This window comes from Lepidochelys kempii, chromosome 3, assembly GCF_965140285.1.
Source record: "Lepidochelys kempii isolate rLepKem1 chromosome 3, rLepKem1.hap1, whole genome shotgun sequence".
NCBI lineage: Eukaryota > Metazoa > Chordata > Testudines > Cheloniidae > Lepidochelys > Lepidochelys kempii.
The window spans coordinates 174,421,350-174,448,865 of NC_136382.1; the positions used below are offsets into that span (position 1 = coordinate 174,421,350).

Here is a 27,516-nt window from a genome sequence, read left to right on the forward strand (position 1 = left end):
TCCTTTCCCAGCTACATAGACGAGCTCGGGGTCATGGCCCCTTCCTCCCTCCCCTGAAAATTGCTGATTAAGGGAACTTGTGGCAACAATTACTGCAAAGAAATGTGTTTTCAAGGTTAAAATGTGTGTGTATAATATGCGTAATGCTATAATCAGTCAAGAGGGGTGGGTATAATCATAGTATGGGTGTTCGTATGATTTAATAAGGGTTTTGGGGGTATTGTAGCAAAAGTAGGTAAGTTTACATACTAACTTAGATAAAAAGAGAGTGCTATAACTAATCCAGTACTTACTCAACAATTGGGTCGAGGGGAACAAGTACTACAATAAAGAAGCCTGTCTACTCAATCTGCCTCTGGGTCCTCCTGCTCTTCTTCTAACAAAAGTAAAGTTTGTTCAACCTGGGAGGAAGGTGACATGAAGTTTGGTGGTGAAGGAAGCTCCATCCTCTTTCTTTCCCCACTTGGTAGCTTAATAGCTTTGTTTACCTAATATGTAAAAAACCAAACCAAACCAAACCACTTCATTGTTTTTTTCCTGAAGACTGGGCTGGCTGGAGAACCAAATATACACAATCTTTTGCCTAAAGCAAACCTGTATATCAACTTCCCATGACATACCAGGTCCAAACACACTTTAGTCATAATTTGAGCGTATATCCATAATGCCTAATATCTCCCACATACATACATCACACAAGAATATTAATGATCCAGGAGTAATTAGCCTTGAAATAATATCTCACAAGGCATATTTTGTACAAGATTATTACTATAATGTGTAGGGCATGAATATAGGGATGTTTAGGGCTACACCTCCCTGCTTACAATGCTGTAGGAGGGTTAGCTCCTTGCTGACCCGGGGCAGCATATCAAAGCCCACTGTGCTGCAACACCTCACTATGTTTAATTATATCTGAAATGACCATCTTAAGCCCACATATTATGGGGCATCTTCCACCCTCCTTAACATATATACTTCCCCTCACACTTGCTTCTCACCTATCTGGGTCGCCCAGGCCAATAAAGAGTCCTATTACCCCTGAAGATATTTACTCACCTCTCTTACTACTCTTAATCTGCCCTGCTGTCAGTGGAGTGGTGGCCCTCAGCTATTTACCTAGCTGTGCTAGTGCCCGGCCACTCATTGCTGATCCTGTGCCACAGCACTGTCTAGCTGTGCCTCAGTTTCCCTCACCCAGACCAGTAAAGCGTGAAACCAGACATCTTATCACTCAGTCTGCCCTGTTCCCAGCAGAGTTCTGGCCCACAACCACCCTTACCTGTCCCAGTGTCTGTACATGTTAAGCAGTTTTGTGCCACAGCAACATCCAGCTGTGCCTCAGTTTCCCTGCTTTCAGTGGCATTCTGGCCCACAGCTTTCCTAGCTGTGCCAGGGGCTCACCACTCTCCTATTTTATACAATGACTGCACACACACTAGTGTGTAGGGTGTGAATATAGGGGTGCTTAGTGTCATATTTACACTGGGAAGTTTCTCACTCAATCGATAAGGGATTTGCTAAACAAATGTTGTGCCAGAAGTCCAGGCAAGGCCTCTTCTTTTCATGATTGCAGTAGGAGGTAAAAGTCTAGCTTGGCTAGTGTGAGAATGAGCAACTGAAGACACAACTTTGATCAGTTAGCATAAGAAATAAATCTGTATCCTAATAGAACTAGGCTATGACCATGCTTCTTTGCAATAGTTTGCCATTTAGCTGAAGACATCTATTATGCAAAAGAATAGGAGCACTTTGTCCTTTTCATCCTCATTGTACTTTGACGGGTCAGTCAGGTTTATTTATAAACCACAGGCTAATTACTTTGCTTCCCGTTTCACTGAACAAAGGTATGTTGCCACCTCTCCTAGCTTCAGCAAGACTTCTCACAAGGACAAGATGTTCTGAATAAAAATGGCTGAAGAGGAAAGTAAAAACTTCTCTGTTGAGCTGAGTGAGAAAGGAGGTATAGAAAACAAAGGATTTGCTCAAAATGAGGTGCTTAATGAAAAGGAATGCAATGCCAGCCTCCAAGAGGAGATACCAGAAACATGCACTGTCGGCATCAGCTCAGCAGCTGTGCAGAGCCAGGACTGTGAAGTTTTGAAGCCCTTTGCAGGAATGCCTAAGGAAGTCTTGCTTAAATTCTCACGTCAGGCACGGTACAGAGTCACCAGAGAGATCCTCTTCTGGCTCATAATTGCATCTACACCAGTGCTTGTGGGGGCTACAATTGCAATTGTTGCCGTGTCGCCAAAGTGCCTGAGCTGGTGGCAAGCTAGTCCCATTTATCAGATCTACCCACGTTCGTTTAAGGACACCAACAAGGATGGGAATGGTGATCTGAAAGGTGGGTGCTCTACATTTTTGTGACTTTCAGTCCTTGGTTGCATGAAGCTGTATGTATTATATATATTTCTGTTACCACAATCTCTCACTCCCTAAGAAGTGTATTAACAATAGAGGCAGCAACCTGATTAGAGACAGATGGGATCACAAGTTAGCTAATAATCCACAGGTAGCCAGAACTGTGATTATCATTAACCATCTAATTAGGAAGGGCTCAAGTTGTAGAATCTAAACCTTTATCAAAGTTAAAACCTCCCCAAAGTATGCCACTGTTCAGAGCTGGGGTTTTGATTTGGCCCATCAGAGAGAAAAAGAGAGAGAACAGCGGCAAAACTGCAATTTGGATTAGAATTTCCCACCAAAATTTGGGGAGTGTTTGGAACCCAATGTTTTATTGGACAATCAATTAATTGCCATTTTGGATTTTGCTCCATAAAAAATCTGCGGGGAAAAGAAGCCATTAACAAACGAAAGAGTAGGGGAAGAAATGCTATTTTTGAGCCTTTAGGGAGACTCAGTACAAGTGTATCTGATACTACATGGATGGTGCCAAATATTAAGAACTCAGTTGACTCACAGATTTTACTACAAGAAATGGATAGTAAAAGACAAAAAAAATAAAAAGTATATACAACAGGTACTAGACCATCATATCTTCTATCAGGAAGTGAAGAAGAGTGTGTTTCTATAAGTGGATAATATTTGTAATATGCCATGAACATAGATTAATTTTGATTTAAGAGGAGGGAGACTGGTGTGATTTAGGGACTGGAGCAGGGGTCTCAAACACGTGGCCTGCAGGCCGAATGCAGCCCGTGGAGTTATTTCCTGTGGCCTGCCAAACTCCCCTTGGCCCCCTCCCCAAGTGCACCGCATCCCCGCTCCTCCGCCTACCTCCCAGCGCTTCCCGCTGCCAAACGGCTGTTTGGCAGCACTTAGAGTTTCCAGGAGCGAGGGGGAGGAGTGGGGACGTGGCATGCTGAGGGGAGGAGGTAGAGAAGAGGCGGGGCCAGGTCAGGGATTTGGGGAAGGGGTTGGAATTGGGGGTGGGAAGAGGCGGGGCAGGGGCAGGGCCTCATAGAAGGGGTGGAGTGGGAATGGGGGGGAACGGCTTTAACCAAAGTAATTTTAAAAGTAAATGCGTGTTTTGTCGTTTGAGGGAGGTGCATTACTGAGGGTTTATATTTTATTAAAACCCCTCTTCGCATTACAGTTTTTAAAAAGTGAATACATTGACTTTTAATAGCATACTATATTACTCTTCATTTTTTACTATACTTTTGTATCGTTGTATGAAAAGGTTTCAGTGATGTGACCCGTGGGCCAATGTACTAGTCCTCATGTGGCCCTCGTTGTGATTTGAGTTTGAGATCCCTGGACTGGAGAGAGAATTAGAGTGAGTAGTAGAGAAAAAGTACAGGTTAAAAGAAGAAGTGGGTTTTTTACCCACGGAAGCTTATGTGCAAATAAATCTCTTAGCCTTTAAGGTGCCACTGGACTCCTCATTGTTTTTGTGGATACAGACAAACACGGCTACCCCCTGATAATAGGTTAAAAGAGAATGTCTTCTATCTAACTGGAGGTGAAGCCTAGGGCTTTTTCATTTAAATCACACTTCCCTGCTTCTCAGGGTGGTTGTGTGGATTAACTCACATTCCTTGAAAATGAAAAATACATAATACATACATTTTATTAACCTCAACATCTTCCAGGTGTGGGAAACTTAATTTCAACAGAAATGACAATGCTGCCACAGACATGTTGTTTTTGTCCTTGCAAAACAGACTCTCTTTATTTACAGGTATTCAAGAAAAACTGGATCATATCGTGTATTTAAATATAAAAACGATCTGGATTACTTCTGTTTATAAGTCGCCCTTAAAAGACTTTGGGTATGGAGTTGAAGACTTCCAGGACGTTGATGCTATGTTTGGAACGATGAGTGATTTCGAAAATCTGATTGCAGCTATACATGAAAAAGGTAAACTTGAGCTATGGCCTCCCCCCCCCCGCCCTCCCCAAAATGCACTGCTCACACATGGAATGCAGATGTACTTTTCTTCTTTTAATAGGGTTGCCAACTTTCTAATCGCAGAAAAACGGACACCCTTGCCCCTGCCCCTTCCTTGAGACCCTGTCCTCCACTCCCTCCATCCTTCCTCCCTCCGTCGCTTGCTCTCCCCTACCCTCACTCACAGGGGGTTGGGGTGCAGGAGGGGGTGAGGGCTCTGGCTGGGGGTGCTGGTTCCAGGGTGGGGCCAGAAATGAGGGGTTTAGGCTGCAGGGGGGGGTCTAGGCTGGGGCCAAGGGGTTTGGCGTGTGGGAGGGGGCTCAGGCACGGGGTTAGGATGCTGGACAGGGTGCAGGCTCTGGGAGGGGGCTTGGGTGGGGCAGGGAGTTGGGGAATAGGAGGGGGTGTGGGCTCTGGGCGGTGTTTACCTCAGGTGGCTCCTGGGAAGGCTGGCATGTCCCTCCGGCTCTGTGTGCCACCCCCGCACGCAGGTGCTGCCCCTGCAGCTCCCATTGGCTGCGGTTTCCAGCCAATGGGAGGCGTGGAGCTGGTGCTTGCAGCGGGGGCAGCACATGGAGATTCTGTGGCTACCCCTATGCCTAGGAGCTGGAGGGATGCGTTGCCGCTTCCGGGAGCTGCATGTAGTGAGGTAGGGAGCCTGCCTGAGCCACCAACTAGAATTTTTACGGCCCAGCCAGCCACCAGGGTCCCTTTTCAACCAGTTGTTCCAGTCAAAAACTGGACACCTGGCAACCCTAGTTCTGAAGGGATGAGTACTGACTGCAGCATTGCAACCCTTTCTACCAATCTTGCAGAAGCTTCTCCATTAGGGCTTCGTGGAACTTGGCCTATGCAACATGGATGGGAGCTAGGTAGTGGGAGAGGGAAGCCAGTACTACAGCATATGGACTCTGTAGATCCTCTAAAATCCACACAGGTCTCAGGATAGCTACTGGTGTTTTGGGATGAAACTCTTTTCACGTTCCATGTCGTGGGACAGGCCCTGTTCTTTTTGACAGGTTGTATTTATTAGTCCCTGCAGCAGTCTTCTGATGACTGAAGCCTGAGATGCTGTCACTTCCATCTTTGCATCCATAAGCAATAATATTCTTGCTGGAGTTAGAAAATAAAATAAAGAAGATGGGGAAAACTTGGGTTCTTTCCCTGTCGTGACCTACTTTGTTTGTCTGTTTAGATCCCAGTCCCACAAGCATTTATTCAAGCACTTAACTTCATACGGGTGAGTAGTCCCATTAACTACAAAGGGACTGCTCATGTGCGCTAAGTTAAACAGATACATAAGTGACTGTAGGATGGGGCCTGAGTGTCTACACTCTAAAGGATTTCACCAGTATAGGTTATACCAGTTCCCAAAATTAAATGACCTATACTGAAAAAAGGACTTTTTGCTGATATAATAGTATCTAAACTAGGGCTTTTGCTGACATAGCTATGTTGATCAGTGGTGTGACTCTTCTGCTCCTCCCGCCCCCCCCCCTTAACTGACAGCTATGCTGGCAAAACTTTTCCATGTAGACTAGGTCTTAGACTCTAAGCCCTTGAGGACAGCGGCCTCTCTTAATTGTATGTCTGTAAAGCCACCAGTGTTGTTTTGGCTTCTATGTTAATACTGTACATTTTGTGACTTGAGATGTTTTGTTTTGATTTAATCTTTCCCACATTTGATTTGCAAGGTTTAAAGGTGATAATGGATTTAATACCAAACCACACAAGTGACAAACACAGTTGGTTTCAGCTGAGTCGCAATCGGACTGGGAAGTATGCAGATTACTACATCTGGCATGATTGTGCACACACTGATGGGACAATCACTCCTCCCAACAACTGGGTAAATAGAAGGTTTGGGGTCACCTTCAAATCAGAAAATGAGTAGCAAAATCACAGCAATGTTGTGAATATGAAACCATTGTGTGGTAGCTACTGCACACAGCATGTAAACTCAAATCTTTTGTTTCATTAGTAACTTCTGCTTGTATATTTGAGTTCATCTGAACAATGTGAATCAAGATACTAGAATAAGACAGTGAGGCAGCATTGCTTTTCTTCGATTTCCTATGTTTTTAATCTGTTTTGATTTTTGTTCCTCTCCTTTAATTTTGTATCTAATACACTTTGGTATATGGTAGGACTGTCAATTAATCACACTTAACTCAAGTGATTAATGCAAAACAAATTAATAGATTTTTTAAATTGCAGTTTTAATTGCAGTGTTTACCCATACCAATTTATATTTATGATGTGTTTCTACATTGTCAAATATATTGATTCCAATTACAACACAGAATAAAAGTGTACACTGCTCAATTTATATTATTTTGATTAAATACTTGCACTGTAATAAAGATAAGAAATAGTATTTTTCAATTCACCTCATACAAGTACTTTAGTGCAATCTTTATCATGAAAGTGCAACTTACAAACGTAGAATTATTTTTTTCCACATAACTGCACTCAAAAACAAAACAATGTAAAACTTTAGAGCCTACAAGTCCACTCAGTCCTACTTCTTGATCAGCCAATCTTGAAGACAAACAAATTTGTTTACATTTATGGGAGATAATGCTGCCTGCTTATTTACAATGTCATTTGAAAGTGAAATCAGGCATTCACATAGCACTCTTGTAGCCAGCATCACAAGGTATTTATATGCCAGATATGCTAAAAATTTGTATGCCCCTTCATGCTTCAACTTCTCTTTTACAGTGCAAATTGTTGTATTAAAAATAAAATAAAATGAGCACTGTACACTTTGTATTCTGTGTTGTAATTGACAATGTAGAAAATATTTATCATAAATTTAAATTGGTATTCTATTATTAACAGTGCGATTAGAATGGCCATGAATCATGACTTTTTAAAACCTCATGATTATCGTGATTATTTCTTTTAATCATTTGACAGCCCTAGTATATGGGCATTCCATTTGGGGAGCTTCTTCCCAGCAGTCCTTTATGCCAGCCAACTATGATGTCAGAAAAACAAACCAGCACTTTGCTGGATTATTGCTTTCCTTCCTATCTGGCCAAGATGCTGGAAATTGGCTTATCTACTTATTTTCCATGTTTTAATTGGAAATCCAACCATTTACTATATGATAAGAACTTGCATCTTCTAAATAAATGAGTTAAAAACCAATAAATTAACATATTAGGCCATAATTATTTTTAACTTAATAACACAGCGAAAGTTTTGAGAAATACCATGAACATTGTCTCAAATCTAATCCAGATACAGCTGATGACTTTATTATTCTCAAATATTCACTGTTGCTGATATTTCAAAAGAGGCTGTTATGTCAGTTGGGGCTTTGTAGAAACAATAGCCAATAGAAATGCTCCCATAAAACTGAAGAAAATTCTCAGTGAAAACCTGCTTTTAAAAAACATGAATCCTTCCTTTGAGCATTTATAGCACAGACATACCAGCATTATGCTGGTTTATGAGAACTGGTGGAATCTCCATCCTTAGAGGTTTTAAAGGCCCAGCTTGACAAAGCCTTGACTGGGATGATTTGGTTGGTGTTGATCCTGCTCTGAGCAGCAGATTAGACTAGATGACCTCCTGAGGTCTCTTCCAACCCTAATCTTCTATGATTCTATGAACTGAAAATGAAATTGACTGTGAAACTGACTAGTTTATTTTCATGGTTTAACCTGAGAGAAATGCAAAAAGTTAAGAAACATAATTATTTAAAATCCAGTTTACTTTTCACAGTTGTTTTCAGTGTTTATTTTCTAAGCTGTTACTAGTAACAGCAGTGTAACAGCTGCTTCTTAGCACCAATAATAATAATAAATAAGACTACTTTTTTTAAAAGGTATGATGTTTAACTGTACAGTGTCTGTTTAAAACTTAGTGGCACAAAAAAGGCTTCCCATTTCTCTCCATATCTTTTTGTCACAGACGAACAGGAAGAAAAGTCCAGCTCAACACATTGCAAGCTCATCATGTATTTTATAGCATTGTCAATTAATTGAAGTTAACTCACTTGATTAACTCAAAAAAATCAATCATGATTAAAAAATTAATTGTGATTAATCACAGTTTTAATCGCACTGTTAAACAATAGAATACCAATTGAAGTGTATCAAATATTTTGGACGTTTTTCTATATTTGCATATATATTGTATTCTGTGTTGTAATTGAAATCAACATGTATATTATTTTTATTACAAATATTTGCTCTGTAAAATTATAAACAAAAGAAATAGTATTTTTCAATTCACCTCATACAAGTACTTTAGTGCAATCTCTTTGTCATGAAAGTGCAACTTACAAATGTATTTGTTTATTTGTTTTGTTTTTGAGTTCAGTTATGTAACCATGTAAAACTTCAAAGCCTACAAGTCCACTCAGTCCTACTTCCTGTTCAGCCAATTGCTCAGACAAATAAGTTTGTTTACATTTACAGGAGATAATGCTGCCATTTTCTTATTTACAATGTCACCAGAAAGTGAGAACATGCATTTGCATGGCACTTTTGTATCTGGCATTGCAAGGTATTTATGTGCCAGATATGCTAAACATTCGTATGATCCTTCATGCTTCCATTCCAGAGGACATGCTTCAATGCTGATGATGCTCGTAAAAAAAAAAATGCATTAATTAAATTTGTGACTGAACTCGTTGGGGGAGAATTGAATATCCCCTGCTCTGTTTTACCCACATTCTGCCATATATTTCATGTTACAGCAGTCTCGAATGATGACCTAGCACAAGTTGTTCATTTTAAGAACACTTCCATTGCAGATTTCATAAAACGCAAAGAAGGTACCAATGTGAGATTTCTAAAGATAGCTACAGCACTTAACCCAAGTTTAAGAATCCGAAGTACCTTCCAAAATCTAAGAGGGATGAAGTGTGGAGCATGCTTTCGGAAGTCTTAAAAGAGCAACATTCTGATGCAGAAACTACAGAACCCGAACCACCAAAAATGAAAGTCAACCTTCTGTTGGTGGCATCTGACTCAGATAATGCAAATGAACATGTGTTGGTCCGCACTGCCTTGGATTGTTATCGAGCAGAATGCATCATTAGCATGGACTGGAATGGTTCCCTGGAATGGTAGTTGAAGTTGAAGGGACATATGAATCTTTAGCGCACCTGGCATGTAAATATCTTGCAATGCCAGCTACAACAGTGCCATGAGAATGCCTGTTCTCACTTTCAGGTGACATTGTAAACAATAAGTGGGCAGCATTATCTACTGCAGATGTAAATGAACTTGTTTGAGCGATTGGCTGAACAAGAAGTAGGACTGAGTGAACTTGCAGGCTCTGAAGTTTTTCATTGTTTTTGAGTGCAGTTATGGAACAAAAAAAATCTACATTTGTAAGTTGCACTTTCACGACAAAAAAATTGCACTACAGTACTTGTAAGAGATGAATTGAAAAATACTATTTGTTTTGTTTTTTTACAGTGCAAATACTTGTAATAAAAATGAATACAAAGTGAGCACTGTACACTTTGTATTCTGTGTTGTAAATGAAAATAGATTTGAAAATGTACAAAACATCCACAAATATTTGAATAAACGGTACTCTATAATTGTTTATCAATGCGATTAATCACAATTAATTTTTTTAATTGCTTGACAGCCCTAGTATTTTATTAATAGTCCTTTTTATTACTGTTGAAATTCTTAGAAGCACCTAAATTGCTTGTACAAAATATACTAGGCTTGGGAAAAAAATGACAGTCTTATACCAGGATTAAGCAGATTTTTATTATGTTTGGTGAGCAACTTCAAAATTTGAGCAAATAAATATTTATGTAATGTGACAAAGCTCTGTCCATGTCTCCGTGGGTCCTGCAGTTCCTGGCGGATTTTGCTAGCCTCAGAGGCTCACTGTGACCCTCCACGTAGCCCTTCTTTCTCTAGAGGCAAGGGTCACAGCCTACTGAGTCATTTTCATCATAAGCCAGCAAGGGAGGTGAGGAAAAGCCATTCTCCCTTGCACAATCTCTGTTGTCTCCCAGTCTCAGTGATTAATCAGGGGGCCAAAAGCGGGGGAGACCAGGCCCGCCCTCTACTTCGGGCTCCAGCCCATGGACCCTAATAGTATGAGCTATGGTAGATAGACTTTTTAGAAACAGGACATGTACAATTTCCTGGGCTACTTCCCCACAGCATCCCCCACTTCCTCAAGACCCACTTCACTCTACCTCAGGGCCTCCTTCCTTGTGCCTGATATGGTGTGTACTGCTCAGTCTCTCCAACAGCACAACTTCCTCCTGCAGCTCCTGATATGCATGCCCACCTGCCTAACTGGGGGGCTTTTAACTAGTTTCAGCCAACTCCTGATTGGATTCAGGTGTCCCAATCAACCTAGCAGCCATCCTGCTTTCTGGAAAGATCTTAATTGGTCCCAGGTGTCTTAATTGACCTGGAGCAGCTGCCATTTGCTTATTCTGGTAACAGGGATTTGTTTAGCCTGTGGCTAATGTATCTGTCTCCCATTACTTTACTACAGCCATCTGGCCTTGCCCCATCACAATAATAATATGAGATTGACCAAGCACAAGTACGTCTATTAAAGATGATAAATACCAAGGCATAAGCAGAAGTGTACTAGTGTAGATGATTTGCATATGAAAGATCATATATAGCAGCTGTTATGTCTTTGCAGGTTAAATAAGTTAGTAGTAGGAGTAGGTGAAATATATGGAAATTGTTTTACAGTTGTGGATGAGATTTATACTTGTATAGAAATGTGAATTTGTTAAGTTAATGTTAAGGAAAAACATATAATTTAAATGAGGGTATTTTCTGTTTACGTTTATTAATGAAAAAATAGAGTAATATTAAATTCCATTTTTTAGTCATCATGATTTGAAGATGTACTGAGCACATACAGCTCCCATTGACTTCAATGTTTTTCATGTAACATTCATATATGTTCAGTAAATTGGATTTTAAATAGTTATATTGCATATTTACTTTTGCATTTCTCTCCTTTGGACAATGAAAATAGACTAATCAGTTTCAGGCCAACTAACTGTTATGGATAGTAAATGAATACTATTTACTAAGTGATGCATGCCTTTCTATATGCTTGTAAAGCACTGTGTAAATTACAATGCTGTGCAAATGCTCATCATTTCTTAAATAATTAATAATCATCATTTACTTATGTGATCAGGTGAGTGTTTATGGGAATTCCAGTTGGCAATATGATGAGGTGAGAAAGCAATGTTATTTTCACCAGTTTGGGAAAGAACAACCGGATTTAAACTTCCGCAACTCTGCCGTGCAAGAAGAAATCCATGTAAGTATATAATCCACTGCTGCTATTCCAGTAGTAAGGAAATGGTTGGGTTTTATGTTTGTTTTAATTTTTAGAACGTAATTTCTTCATATAGTTGACAATCCAGTGGGAAGCAATTCAAGGATTAGTGTCTATGCAAACAATATAGACAAGGAAGTGTCAACACAAATATACCTGTTTAGGCAAAATCTAAACCATATATTGTAATGCTTCAAGTATCATAGTCTTATCTTTGAAGAGTGTCCTTCTAATTAAGAAAAAGAGGCAGCGTTCCATTGAAAGGGTCACCTACATTGCAGTACCACGGCCTGTAGTCTGCAGTGTTCTGACCATTATTGTATTATACTTTTAAAAGGATTAAACAGATAATATCTAGGATCTAGTTTCTATGTGTGAGGCTTACACAAATGTACACCTCTCCCTGGCTGCTCAAATGCAGACAGCACTCATCTTCTCCTGAGTCCTAAGACAGACACAGGACCTGCCATGTATTTGTTATAATTGTCTTGACCCAGCAGCAAAAAAGTCTCTGCCTCCTGCTGCCCTGGGACTTCTCTACCTGGGTCCCAGCAGCATCATTTCCCTGCGACCCCCTCCTGCTGCCCCAGGACCTTCTCTCTGCTGTAGGCCCTATGTGAAAGGAGGGCTCAGTGGCAGGGCAGGGCTGTCTCTTTAGCCCCGAAGCTCTCACACAGAGCTATGCCAAGCCCTGAAAATCTTGTGATCGGAGGAGTGTCTCACTTCATTGTGACAGCTCTTCCTGAAGCTTCCAAAATACTATGCTTGTGAAGTGTTCACACAGGAGATCATTGCCTTCTCCCAGCTGCTCAGAGGGAACTCCCCTTACCCACCCCACACAGGCTGGGGGAGCTCCCACTTTATCCTCTCCATCTCCCACCCCATCATTGTCCTCTGTACCCCATTCACCTGCAACTTCCAAATCTTTCTCCTGCGCCCCCCAGTGCCCTGCTCCCCCTCACTCCCTCCTTCACTTCTCAGCATTTGGGCTGCTCTCAACAGTCCATGTGGCCCGTCTTGCACCCTGAATCACAGAGTGGCAGCCGTTTTGCCTGTGGGCCTGGCTTCAACCTCATGGAAAATAGTTGGAGGTGGTAGCCAAATTTATTAAGAGCCGCCTGACTTCTAGGCGCAGATAAAGCATAGGAAAAGAGCAGCCATCTTGCTGGCTTCAGCCCCACTGACAGTAATAGGAGATGGTGCCATTTTGAATTAGGGAAAAATCATGAGTTGGCACCTGTCATCGTGTTTTCATGAAACATTAAAAAAATATAGCCCCAAATTGTGAGGGGGTGCTCAAATCATGAGAGTTGGCAATACTGGGCATCTTAGCATGTCTGCAGAAAAATACTCTTCACTAGAACAGTCTAATAGGTTTCAGAAGTGCTGCTGAGCACCACCAGTTCTATCAGTATTTTAAGGAAGAAGAAAACAGTAGGTTCGTGTTTTAAAAAGAAGCTCTATTTCAAAAGGCTGGTGCTTTGTGACTTAATAGGAGACCAGAGCTACTCTGTGACCATATGAAATCTTTTACGTTCTGTGTGGAGAAACCAAACAAGGGAAGCTGCAACAGTCAAGCTTTACCAACACCCTGTCAATGTTCCACAACCAACCTCTGTGTATAAAGATAGTTCAGTCTCCATGGCACAATCCATCCTCCGTGTTTTTGTGCTGGTTCTAATTGAGAGGGTTTTACAATGTGTACAAGTGCTCAGCTGAGACCTCTTTCAGTGCATGAAATCACCATCGAGGCTATTGACATGGTTACCTGCAGTTGTTTTCAGAATTACTGTAAAGGGACAAACAATTCAATAAAATGGAGTATGTCTTAAACTAATAAAATCAGTGAATCTTTAACATGTACTAGTTGAATTCCATCATATTTTTGACCAAAGTCCTGGCTTGTGCAAGTGTATTGTATATGTAATAATAATAAATGGCAGCACTGTGTGCATTTTTATTACTTAGTTGAAAGATATTGTCTGGCACATAGTAACAGTTACACAGATTGCTGCAGGGGGATTAAACTTTGGACTCATCTGTTAAAATTTAGGACTATTAAAATTATAGTAATAAAATAACTATGCAAGCATAATATAATTTTACTGATAATAGCTAAACTCTGAATTTGATAAAGAAATCACAGATCCAAAACCCTTAACTTAGGTAATCATTTTTCATTTTCCAGAAAATAAATCTGAATTATTTTCACATCAGTTAAATAAAAGAGAACAGATTTACGAAGTATTACTGTGTAAAAGAAAACCAGTGTCAAAAGATCTGTGCAGAACAACGAACATTTGTATCAATATGTTCTCATTGTCTGCAGGCTTGATGAGTATGCACCAATCATAGGGCTTAGCAGAATCAGCTTTCTTTACACTCTGTTCCTCTTGATTAGGTATTTACAAACTGCTATAAGGCCCAGATTCTTTGATAGACTAGATTAAAGGTGGCTTCCTGTGAGGTATGGGTTTTCTTCTGTCCCCTGTCCCCCTTGAATGCTTGGAGCAATCATGGCTCTATGTCTATTATGGCTGAAAAATAATTCAAATATTTCCTTTTTGGTAAGACAAACTCAGCCATTGATAGTAGCTTCAATCTAAAATGGTCAGCTTTAACCCTACTAAAACTTGAAATTTAAAAATGATGTATTGTTATATAATGTTATTAGTATGTATTATGTATTTAATAAATTATGTGCAATGTATTGAATTTAATATTTGGAAAGTGGTTTACTCATCAAGAATTATCTCCATTTTATTTTTAGGATATTATCAAATTTTGGCTTGGCAAAGGCATTGATGGGTTTAGTATCAATGCTGTTAAATTTCTTCTAGAAGCAACACACCTGAGAAATGAACCTCAAGTGAATAAATCCCACAATCCGGTAACACATTTTCTGTTTTGAATTTGTTTGCTCCTTATTGTCTTTGGAGATGTATTTATCACTAATACATTTCCCCTTTGAATTGCTAATGGGACTCGCTCTTTTTTTTTTTTCTGGTAGGTTTTGCATTGACAATAAATTACAGTGAAATGTGTACAGATGAGCTTCAGAAGTATATGACTAATTATTTATGGAACTTGCCTTTAGTGGGGGCCCAATAAAGTCAGGAGATGATGCCAACATTGAGATGCAATAACATTACTGAGTTGACAGAAAGATGTGCATCTTGTTGACTTGGCAAGTCACTACAAGAATCTCATTTATATTGCTTCTGCCTGGAATGTGGTATTCAGCAGTATCTACTGTGTGTGTCATGATCACTAGTGTAAACTGGGTTATATAGATTATTCCTCATTTAGATTGATGTGTTCCTCAAATATTTAGCCCCTCATCTAGCACAGCATTAGAGCAATAAATAACTAATGAAGATACAGCTCCAAAACTGTGCCATTAATGTATTATTTAAATGATTCACTAGTTCAGATAGATATTTTGAAATAACTATATTACCCATAGGGCCACAATACTTGCTATCTTTACGCACAATGAGCGGTACCTTGTGAGTAGTCCCACTGAAATCCTCAGGGAGCAAAAACAGGAGTAAAGGTGGCAGAATCAGTGCCTCATTTATCAAAGTCTGTTTCTAGGGAGTAGGGGCTTGGGGCAGTGAGTGGTGCAATCCCTCTCCCCTTTGCAGTCAAGCCAGCTTCAGGGCATGGGAAAGGAAATGCCAGGAGCGTGGGCTACCTTGTATGTTTTTTGCAGCACCACAGTCTCAGGTGAACAGGAGAAAAGAGTAGGTAATATTATCATGCCCCTAGTTTGCTAACAGACTCAGGTAAAGCATTATCTGAAGTGGTGTACTGTCTTTTGATAAACTTTGGAAAATGTAATTCAATGAACATTAGGAGGGCTAATGCAAAGTGTTACATTATTCTTCAAGGAGAGTATCTCAGCATATTCTGAGCTATATCATGACTACACCACCACCCAAGTCGGCATGCATGATATCATCCGCAGTTTCCGGCACACCATGGATAAATTCAGCACAGAGCCTGGCCGATACAGGTAACTCAGTTTGTTAGCATAGCAGTATTGAATTTTCCCTCTAATGCTAAAGGCACAGTCTCACTGGTTGATAAACTGGTTTGTCATGGTAAAATGCTTTTGTAGGAATACCCGCCATTAATAGTGACATATAGGTATGTAATATATAGAAAGAAAAGCAAATTCTTTTCAAAGACAATACTGAATTATTAGATATGTCAAGGTCCAATCTAATTCCATGTAATTCTGATAAACCTCTGCATGGACACAATTTCAATTTTTCTTTTTAAAAGAACCCACTTGTGTGCTCCTTTGTAGGTTTATGGGAACTGAAGCCAATCAGCAGGAAAACATTGAAGCAACAATGATGTATTATGGAACATCTTTTGTCCAAGAATCAGATTTCCCCTTCAACTTCTACCTAATTAACATGGAAAACCTCTCAGGAAATAGTATTTTTGAAACTGTATCTTTGTGGATGAAGAACATGCCCAAAGGAAAATGGCCCAACTGGGCGGTAAGAGTTCAGACATTTAAATGGCCTATTCCTGCTCCTATTACATCCCACAGCAAAGCTCTCATTGGAGTAAGATCAAGCCCAAAATAACTGTAGCTGTGTATCTGTGGAATCTACCATGTTCTCTCAGTACGCAACAGCAATGGCTGTAGCGGGTCCATGTTGTCCATCCCAAGCATATTTACAGGAGTGTGATAAGCATTTTTGCCTAGTTTTAAACATAATCATCAGGCACAAAGTTTTATTCTTTCAAGATAATATTCCACTCCCCTTTCCCTGGCCAAACAGGGTTTGTGACAGGAATGATGTGGGGTTTGGGAAAGGTGACAGAATCCACCTCCAAACCTTCAGGCAAGTTGGAAACAGCTCCACACCACGTCCATGTCTGCTGCTTTAGCTCTGGGACTGAAATAGAGGCTCTGCCCCTATGCACCTTCTACATAGGGGATTGTGGCCTCTGACTCTACTTAACTGTGCATAAAGTGGTTATACCCCTGCCTCTCTTTCCCCCCATGTTGGGCTGTGCAAGCCAAGCTGCCCAAGTGTGCCGGCTCCTTGTACGTCTACCTCCAGTGCAGTGGGATCACCCTAGTCCCAAAGTGCTGAGAGGCTTCCATTGCTCCTATTATAAGCAATGAATGCTACCCTGACAAAACCAGCACTACGCAGCAGAAAGAATAAGTGTGGTCAGCAAAGCAAACGTTGGCAGAAAGACATGAGAAGTGTAACGGAGGGTATTTGTGTTAGAATGGAAGACACAGTTGGCTGGGATGCTAATATATCTGCATTGTTTACTTCTGTCTGTCATGCTGTTGGCAGTATTTCCAGATTTCAGTTGTCAGGCAGAAAATTGTACTGATACAAAAATACTCAAATATTTTCTCTTGATATGGAAGTGAAAGAAAGAAGCCCAATAAACGTAATAGTTTGCATCATAGGATTTAATGTAGAAAACCTTTGAAAATATAAGAAAAAAGATAATACAAAATGGATATGATGATCAAAGGATGCCTTAATATATCTGCATCCTGAGGTTTATAGTTAAAAAAACCTACCTCTTTTACTTAATATGATAAGATCTCCCTCTGCATTCAGTGATAATGGAATAGATTTGCTACCGTTCTACTGCAACATCTTTTTTTTGGGGGGTGGGGGAGAAGCAATAGTAAAACAGTTATGCTACTGAGCACTCTTATCATAAAGCATGTAAGTGCTTGGACAATACAATAGAAATATATGTGAAACTTTTCCTCTGGGACTACTAGCTACCCAGTGCTTTTAACATACATCACTTCACAAGGAAACATAGAGCCAGATGATCCTCACTTACACCTTTATAAATGCAGAACAATTCCACTAGTTTAAATGAAGTTACTCCATGTTTACATTGATGTAAATGAACAGAACTTGTATTAGACCAATGTCATATGGAAGTATTTAGTCCTAGTATGGGCCTTTATTCTTTTATTTTGATATATTATTTTTGTTTAGGTTGGAGACCCTAGCACTTCTCGAATTGCATCTCGGATTGGAAAAGAATACACTAATGTCATAAATATGCTCCTTTTAACTCTTCCTGGGACATCTACAACTTACTATGGTGAAGAAATAGGAATGGAAAATATTGCATCTGAAAATGTAAGTGAAGGACTTATAAATTCAAATCCCCTAAGGAGCACTATTAGGTCTAAGTACACAGAATTTTCCAACAAAAGACTAACTTTTGTTTAATTAAGCACATATATTTCTCATTCCATCCCCAACTGCTGTCGTTTCTAAAATTACTTTCCCCAGTGAAAGGGGAGCAACCACTTGATTCTCATTTATCATCATCTCCATGAAAAGTCAGCATTGAGTGGGAGCACTCTGAATGGCAGATGTTCCTCCTTTATTGGTTTCTTAGTTCTCTCCCATAGTGGGTTTGAGTGGGACTAGCCTTGACTGAGTGATTAAGCGTGTGGGAGAACCAGAGTAGCTTCATCTTCTCATGCCCCTGCACAGAGCTAGTTGTTATCCAGCCCTAGATGACCTGAGCACAAGGACTCATGTGGATAACAGCAACAGTAGGGCTATCCTTCCCAAAGTAGGCTCCACTGCCTCCATCCCCAGCAGGGCTGAAGGAAGTATATGATGTTAAAGGGTGTAGTAGAATAGAATACACATTGCATTCTTGTCGCTAATAGTGATAATACACATCTAGGCACCAAAGCAGTCTGCCTTGGATACTGAAGAGTTCTGTGTTGAGGCAAGGAGTTTCAGTGACAAACCAACCTTTTCTCCTGACCCTGTCCAGTGGATTAATGAGTACTTCTAGCAGTTAAATCTTTTCAGGAAAACTTTGCCTTTCCTTCCAGAAATATGCTGACAAAGCTTCTCAAGGGCTTATTACTACAGATCCCAGACCTTGTCTGCTGCAAACACAAAGCTGCTGCTTAGAAAGGTGTCACCCTTTGGCACAGCCCCCTCTCTCTCTGGGGTGTCAATCGGCATCCCGTTCTGAGCCCTGGGACACAGAAGGGAAGGAAAGATTTCCTTTAATCCTCAGAGACAGGACTTATGAGCAGGGTCTCTGAGAAAGGAGTAGTCATTTCTGAAGTACACTTCTGCAGCCATGAAAATTTACTCCTGGAGGAATTCTGCACCAAAAAATTAAATTCTGGACACAATATTTCAAAAATCTGCAAATTTATTTATCAAAACAAGATAATATAATCACCCCACTTTCAATTATTTTGGTAATTTATTTCAAAGTACCTGTCAGCAAGTATGTCTTTTGTAACAATAGACAAATAAGATTCAGGAAATTTTTTTGATGAATAGATTCCTCACTAGGCATACTAATACAGAACTCTAAGTAATAAGTCATTTAAAAGACAATACAGAACCATATTTCCAGCATCCCTCAGAAGCAGTGCAAACGCTTCGGGGAGTCAAGGGTACCAGAGGAGTTGAGGGAAGTAATTGCTAGGATAGAGTCTGGGTGTGAACTTGGAGGGTTGCTGGGTATGGGTGGGAAAAGTATGGAACAGGGGTTGGGGGGGGGCAGAGAAGGATTGTTAGAGAGCCTCCCCCATGCAGACCCTGGCTTACCCTTAACTTCTCCCATTCAGTCAGGCACATCTGCCCTTGGCCCCATGTGTCCCTGCACCCCCCTCAGCTAGCCCCCCCCATGTCTCTGTGCCCCCACTCAGCCAACCCCCTTCCCCCAAGTGGCCCTACACCCCCCCCCCCACAATCTCCATGTGTTCCTGCACCTCCACTCCCATACAGTCCCTGCCCCAGTCTGTCCTCCCACACTAGCCCTTATGAACCCCTGTCTTTCTCTCTCCATATTTCCTGTCTCCTGACGTGGCCCAAACAGTGCTGTGAAGAAGGCAGGATCTTTCTCTTCTCTTTGGTCGCTGGGGCTGGCCGGGAACTGGCTGCTCTGTTCTAGTGCCACAGTGGCCCCTTGTTGGCAAAAGATAGAACTGCAGTTACTTTCCACCAGAAGTAATTTTTTTCCCTGCAGGGGAAAAAAATTGTGTGGCACAGAATTCCTGTAGGAGTAACAACTGAAGCCCCAGGAGATAAAGTGAGTAAGGTGAGGGAGCATTACAGGGTACAGACATCTTGGATTGATGCTTATCCTGCCTGTCAGATCATGTGAGCAGGAGACACCTAATATCTATATTGCCATAGGAAAGAAAGTGGTACAGCTGGTCAAAATTTTCCTAACAGCTTTTCACTGAGGCCTTTTTTACATGCCCACCCCCTTTTTTTGTGAAATTGCTGAAATGTGTGTGTGAAATAAACTTTTTTAAATTTTAAAAACATGATATCAAATCATTGCAACTGTTGCTAGAGCTTCTGATAATTTAGAGAAGGTAATCAATCAGTCAAAATTTTTGAAAAAAATATTGAAAAATATTCAGGAAATTTTTTTGAAAAAGTCTTTTTTGAACTCATCAAAACAAAACTTGAAAAGCTAGCTTTGTGAAAACTTCCATTTTCTTGATCAGCTGTAATAATTTGTTTTGCAACATAAGCACACATGTCACACTTTCCAAAATTTTAGATAATTTTATGTTTTGCAAGCAAGTTTTGACATTTTTCATTTACCTGTTACAGACCATGAGTTCTAAGAGTATTACTTGCACTTGAGGAAGGAATTCTACAAAAGGACTCATATATTGAAAACTGTAATATATTTACAAAGCACTCATCAGGACAGATTACATTTGCTCAGATAATTATCAAATATAACACACAGTAGAACAGTTAAACACTGATATGCTACTGAATAAGGTACTTAGTCTTCAAATTTAACAAACTTTGATTACTCAAATATTAGTACAGTATCTCTTTCCAGGATCAGATCACTCCATACATCCACTAACTGTATTTGTATCTATCGAAAAATTTACATGGCTCATTACTGTAAAATCTGACCACCTAATAATCATTAATAGCTTTTTGTCCTCACACTACTTCTGGGTGGGGGTAAGCAAGTACTATCCCCATTTCACAGATGGGGAACTGAAGCACAGAGTAGATAAGTAACCAGAAGTCATACAGAAAATTGGCATCTGACCTGGGAATTGAACACAGGTCTTCAGCACCCAGTCCAGTGCCAAATCCATTACATAGTTTTTCCTCCCCCTTTCAGTGATAGCTTTTGATTCTCTCTCCATGATCCATGCACTTGTGGGATTTTTAATTACTTCCTGTCAAGCTTCAAGTCTAGGACCCAATTAAAGTCCCCTATGAGATGAAATAATGACATGAGAGAGAAGTTTGAGCAAAAGATTGTTTAACTGGATCATTCTTTAGCACATTAACAAGGATGTTGTTGAATGGTGCCCAATACTCTCTTATTTTTAGGTGACCTTTCCAGAGAAGTCACCCATGCAGTGGAATGGCAACCTTCATGCCGGCTTCAGTGAGGGTAACACAAGCTGGTTACCTGTTAATCCAGACTACCAAAATGTAAATGTCGAAGTAAGTATTTAAATTAAGGACACAGTCATATGGGTTAAAAAAAAAATGCTAGCAAAATAGCTTCAGCTAAATGAAGCTCTAATTTGTTTTGATTAGTGGAATGTGGCAGTTAAAACTAAAACCAAGAAAAAATTCTGTGGAAGAAAATTGGTAAAAAAAAAAATCTTATTGCAACAGCAAAGGCTATTTTGCCAGCCTTCATTTAACCAGAAGAATACAGTGGTAACTTTTTTTAGTCTAATTCATTTCATTTTTCAACATTAATCTGCAATCTACCCACCCCCATTTTAATTTAGATTAATACAAGTAGGCTTTGTTAAACTTAGCAGGAAAATAAGATGGATGCATTTCTAGCTTTGGATATGTTGTTTTGTCTAAGACAAACTTAGCAGTCGCTGTTACACCAAGTAGGTCAAGTACAGGTATTATTGATCTATAACAGTGAACAACAGCAAGGAAAAAGCACTGGAAACTAATCCATTGGGGGTTACTTCTGCAGCACTGAAGTCAGTGGGAGCAAGATCAAGTCCTTGGTATGGAATGCTTTGCTGACAAGAGCGTATGAAGCACAATGGAAGGAGCAGAGACAGCCTTGTCTCCTCCTCCTACAACTATCGTCGTTGGTGGAGTGGCAAAGGTGTACAATATGGGGAGAGAGAAGGCAGAGTTGTGAAGGTCCCCAAAGGTTGAGGACAAATAGCTTCAACTTGAATCTGTGGAAGGATTTGCAGAGGGGGCTGAGAGTCAGAAAGCTGTGAAGATAATCTTAGAGGTGGTAAGCACTTCTGTACTACAAATGATGTGACTTTTTTTTTTTTTTAACAGGTTCAAAAGACTCAGCCCAACTCAACACTGAATCTGTATCGAGAGCTAAATTTACTTCGCAACAATGAGCTGCCCATTCATAGGGGATGGATGTGCTACATTTGGAATGACAGCAATGTTTTTGTGTATCTGAGGGAATTAGATGGATTAGACACAGTCTTTATAATGGTTCTCAATTTTGGACAGGAATCAATCATCGACCTGAAAGCCCTAGTTTCTGAGCTTCCATCTGAAGCTACCATAAGACTAAGCACTAATTTTAGCAACACTGGTAAAGTTGTAAATACCAAAACAATTAAAACTGAAAAGGGGGAAGGAATTATCCTAGAGTATAAAACAAGGAAGACAGTTCATACTATGGAAGCTTTCCAAGTTAAGTGTTTTGTGGCTGAAAAAGCATGTTATTCTAGTGCCTTGAATATACTTTACATGCACTGCTAAGCGTGAGGGGATGTAGGAAATTTTGTTTTATGCATTTAAGGCAGGAAGTGTTGATTTCAAGTCAATGCTGTGAATAGTGTGGCAATGGCTTTTTAAACTTGCTGGTTTGTGTATTAAATGAACAGCAGCCCCTAAACTAATGTGGCTTAATTGTCTGGCCTCTTTTATTGGTGTGAGCGGATGGCGGAAGGTGCTTAACTTAAGGGTAACCAGCAACCACAGAGGCTAGAGTTTCCAGAGGGATTGTGAACAGGCACCAGAAAGGGTCAGGATCATCCCCCGTAAAGCCATCCCTGATAAGTATTTGTGCAAGGGCAGAACACTAGCCATATGCCTATAGGGCTCCTAGAGGCATTGTGCCTAAGGTATAAAGCTCTTAAGATTTCCTGCTTGAGTTTTGTACCTGTGTACCCCTACTGTAGGCTGTATCTGACTGCCACAACTCAGCCCCAAATCCTGTGGCAGTTTACACTCCACAGTACTTGTTTTGCAAGTTTCCTATTTGTGTAGCAGGCACTGAATTGTCTGAAATAGTTAGAAGCAAATAAGTTGTCAGGTCAGTTTTAAAACAACTCATTTAGGGGAAAGAGAAAATTGAGAGATGATCAAGGCAAATATGTAACAAATTTAAGTGTTTGTTTAGTATCAGCTAGAAGAGAAATTTACTTACTGAACATGTCATAATTAAGGCTAGTCATGGGTTATGCAACTTCACTGGACCTCCTTGACTTCTAGGGCTTCAGGATGGGGGGGGGGCTGGCTGGAACCAGGACACTGCAGCCCCAGTCCCAGGCTTGGCAGGGGCTGGGGCCGTGTGCCCAAGCCCCACAGCTTTTGGCAGGGGTTGCAGCTGGAGCCATGCTCCCCTGTCCCACAGCCATGGCCAGCTCTGGAGCGGGGGCTTGGCCTGTCAGTCACTCCCCCTGCCCATTATTTTTAGTAAAAGTCATGGACAGGTCATGGGCTCTGAATTTTTGTTTAGTGTCCGTGATCTGTCAGTGACTTTTACTAAAACTAACAGAGAAGAATTATGACTAAGGCTAAGATTTTATCAATGAAAATAGAGATGCTGCTCCTCCAATGCAGCAGGGAAGGAACTTACCACCTGGTATGTATGTGTAAGTCAGTAACTCACACAACTGCACTGGAAGCAGGGACCCATTACAGCTGGTTCCTTTGGAGAATGAGTGCTCATTTTTTAAATGTACAGGTATGTGATATAGCTTTTTCAGAAGTCTGTTTTTAAATCTTTCAACAAATTCTGAAATAACTGTGCATGTTAAGTAAACCACTTCAAGTTATTCTCTCTCAAGTCCAAATTCTTTGTATAGAAAAGCAAGGTGGCTTGTAACCTAAAACAATGAAAATTTAGTTAAAAAAATCAGACTACTTATTCTAAAAAAAACCTTTGAATTTCTGTCAAACTCTTCCCACCCTTTTTCTGGCCCCTTCTTACATTATTCACTCTGATAGCCACTGGTGCCACTAAATGCTGCCCTGCAGCAATCTGAGATTTAAACAGATTTTCCTGCTCAATTTTCTTTAGAAAAAAAGCAGCCACTGGGATCTGTAAAGCTTCCCAGTAAAAAAATGTTATTGGGCAGGGGACAGCAGTAACCGTGAAGGAGGTGTCACCAGGTGCTTTGAGCTGATTTGCTTAAACCATAATGCTATTTGCAGAAAGCTTAGGAGTTAAAAAAAAAAAAAAAAAAATCCACTTAAAATCTGGAATTTCTAAAAGACAAATTGCCCCCCACAGTATAAACCAAACTTGCAAAATTTAAAGCTGCAGAAACTCTTTGGTAATTTTCTCAACCACGAAGGCTGACGAGAGCAAATGAAAGGCAGTTTAAATCAGGACATTTTAAGACTTTACAATTGCATGGTGTAAAGCTTTCGCTTTTACTGTACCAATACTTTGCACTATTTAGAGTTGTTCATCCAAAGGTATCAAAGCACTTTACAAACAATTAAAGCTCAGAACACTGGTGAGCAGTACTGTAGTTAAGTACCCCATTTAAAAGATGGCTAAACTGAGGCACAGTGAGGTTAAGTGACTGTCTATGGTCATACACACAGTGAGCCAGGAACAGCAGCTGAGAATTCTAATTCCCAGGCCCATCCAACTCAACCAGTGTTTCTCATTTGTTAGTGCCAGTGTGTATTAAATAATACACAAAATGATGACATCATAGTGTTAGGACAAAAACAAATCTATAATGAAGTGTATACTAACTATAAAAGTGTACAATAGAGGAATCATACCTCATTTAATGAATCCTCCCACAATGGAGCACAATGACTGCCTCCTGCCTGAACATTTAAGATGATATTAGGTATCAGGTTTCCTGAAACAAAAACATTTAATGTCAGTCACTGTTGAATGAACAAGGAGAGGTGGAGCTGTATATGTTATGTGGAGAGGGATGATATTACCACTACCCTGGACAAGATGTTTGTGTAGTTCTGCAAGCAAGAAAATTGAAAATCCAAGTTGTGAGACATTAAACCACAAGTGATGGGTTGGTGGATGAACTATTTGCATTAAATAGTTCCTCCTGATTACATATTTCAGGAAGTATAGTATACATACCCAATTATCTCCATTCTTTTCAGAAGGATTGATTTTCTCTTCATGAGCAAGGCAGGAGCAGCTGCCATCTTTACTTGTTCCCTGCAACTAGGCTCCCAGCTGATGGGAACAGCTAATTTAAGAGCTAAACCTGTGAAAGAGGGCCTCTTCCCCTCATTAGTACAGATTAGTTGGATTCTGTTGTGTTAAATCTTAATTTTAGCATCTGTTACCGAAAGAAAGTTCTTGGCTGGTGATAACTTCTATCAACAATATATAACTTCCGTGCTTGAACAGTCATGTCATTATATCTCCGGGAATAGCATGTCTACAACTTCAGAATGAACAGGGAAATAGTACGTTTGTGCAGGCTCTGAAAAAAAGGGCTTTAAAATTCACAGCAATGAAATGATAGATTAAGTGGATTATTAATTTACTTTTTAAAAAAATCATTGTTTAGCACCCATTAGCTTGACTATTTTAAGGCAAATTTTGGATCCCAAATGGGTGAGTGCCTTTTAAGAATCTGGAGATTGAGTATTAAAAGCTTTAGCCCTACCCATATCATTACAAGTAGGCAGCTTAACCCATACAATAAATATGGGTAGACTAATTTCTCAAGGTTATAGGTACCCTGAATTGCTTCCAACCTTTAGATATTGTGCTTTATATAGTACACACATGCACAGTGGAACAAATTTTCTAAGGAGGTTATGGAATACCTGTCATTAGATGTTTTTAAGAACACGTTAGACAAACACCTGTTAGGGATGGTCTAGGAGCTGCCTCAGTGCAGTGGACTGAACTAGATGACCTATTGAGGTCCCTTCCACTTTTACATTTCATATGATTGATGGATAATTAGTTATGTCACTTTTGTGTGTGCTTATATAACAATGTATATAAAAGACACTTCCACATTACCTTTCTTATTCATGCTTCTAGCATGATCCCTTTCTGCTTTTCTAAGTTTATGAACATATCTTAACAATCCTATCAGTGGTATTCGTTGATCATTTTCATATGCTGTGATTAAAACTGAAGGATAAGCCTAAAACAGAGATGGGGGGAAAAGTTATTAACATTTTCACTTCCTAAAATGTGAACAACCTGAAGAGTTCCACATTGAATCCCTATACTATTACAGTACTTGAAGGCTTATTACTTTTGACAATGATGGAGAAAAGATATCTATCTTCTATATTTAGCATTGTAGCCAGCTTCTTTTTATAAAGCCCTACATTAGCATCCCTATAATTTTAACTTGAAAATTGGTTTGGTCTGAAAACTGCCAGATTTGCCCTCAAGGGACCATCTGCCATGAAGTGATAACTGAAGAGCAGAATACTCTGACCATGCCTGACCCCTCCTAACACAGTCCCTCTGCTGAGAGTCACTGGAGCAGCTCCACAGTTCCTGAGGACTGCCTCACCCATGCAGGAGTGATGCAAAAGGAGCTCTAATCATTTATCAGCTTACTAATAAGCAAATTTAGTTACAATTAAATTTATTTCTTGCTGTTGTCTTAATTTGCAGATAAAAAGAGTCAAATTAGTAACTTTGCATCAAATTAGATGAGTAAGAGTTCACATACACAGAAGACTATCATTAGGGAAGTTATACAGCATTTGTAACCAGCCACAGTTCAGAGAAAATGAATTAGCCATTCAGAGATGACACTGAAACACTTACTTGCACCATATGTCTAGTGACATTACTCGTCTTCCCACAGTGACAATTCCCTAGTCTGGCAGCAAAACTATTTAAAAATCCTCACAAGGGAAGAAACAATATTTTTCATGTTGTGGTTTGTTGTATAATAGGAATAATCTAATACTTTATAGTATGCCAGCAACAAATAACTTTTGAGATTGATTGTCTAAGGGGAGGTTCAATCAATTTCAGCAGCCATTTATGATTTTGTACACTACAAAGCAATATAGATTATTCCTGAAATAATTAGCCAAAGATGGCTTCTTCATATTCAATCAGGATGTATCTTTTAAGAACACATAGTTCACAAGCTCAGAGCCTTTTTTTTAATCAGCTCTCTGGTCCTAAGGCCCTAAAGAATGCATCCTTAGAAAATCCAACTCTGCATTTTCATGATTAAATGCTTTTGTTTGTTTATTCTGTGTGGTACTATACACTGTATTAAGAAAAAGCAGAATGGTTTAATTACTCCTTAGTACCTGTGGCTTAATATTATGATAAGGGCAGTAACTTTTAATGCATTCCATGTACTTTTCATCTGCTAATGGATTTCCCCATTCTTCCTGTTCTTCAATTGTCAGAGGGAGATCAGTGTCCAACATTGTATTTAGAACATCTAGGAAAGGGGCCTAAAAAACAAAACAAGAAGATGGTTTCACAAATTTAAGATACAGTTAACAAAAGAGGACACTGGACCTTCACGTACAGTCCAGTCTACTCTATTAGAATCCACTAAATGTCTGTGAAGGCACAAATTTACGGCCTGACCCAAAGCCCAATGAAGTCAATGGAAAGACTCCTTTAAT

The 27,516-nt window shown here is 39.9% G+C and overlaps 2 protein-coding genes across 2 annotated transcripts in view; one reads left to right on the plus strand and one right to left on the minus strand.

Annotated features, from left to right (window-relative positions):
• The first annotated feature begins 1,824 nt into the window (after nucleotides 1-1,824).
• SLC3A1 (solute carrier family 3 member 1) lies at nucleotides 1,825-22,565 on the plus strand. Its single transcript, XM_073339104.2, has 10 exons — nucleotides 1,825-2,347; nucleotides 4,148-4,327; nucleotides 6,052-6,206; nucleotides 11,522-11,647; nucleotides 14,436-14,555; nucleotides 15,559-15,683; nucleotides 15,981-16,179; nucleotides 17,671-17,817; nucleotides 21,043-21,159; nucleotides 21,985-22,565. Exons 1-10 carry the CDS (start codon nucleotides 1,912-1,914, stop codon nucleotides 22,423-22,425), a joined length of 2,046 nt encoding a protein of 681 aa, XP_073195205.1. The 5' UTR covers nucleotides 1,825-1,911; the 3' UTR covers nucleotides 22,426-22,565.
• The window catches only part of PREPL (prolyl endopeptidase like), a 30,696-nt gene continuing 23,408 nt past the window's right edge, over nucleotides 20,229-27,516 (minus strand). The window contains 4 exon segments of the mRNA XM_073339103.2: nucleotides 20,229-23,777; nucleotides 24,691-24,773; nucleotides 25,922-26,048; nucleotides 27,190-27,339. Of these exon segments, the coding sequence (XP_073195204.1) occupies nucleotides 23,724-23,777; nucleotides 24,691-24,773; nucleotides 25,922-26,048; nucleotides 27,190-27,339 (414 nt within the window). The 3' untranslated portion in view covers nucleotides 20,229-23,723.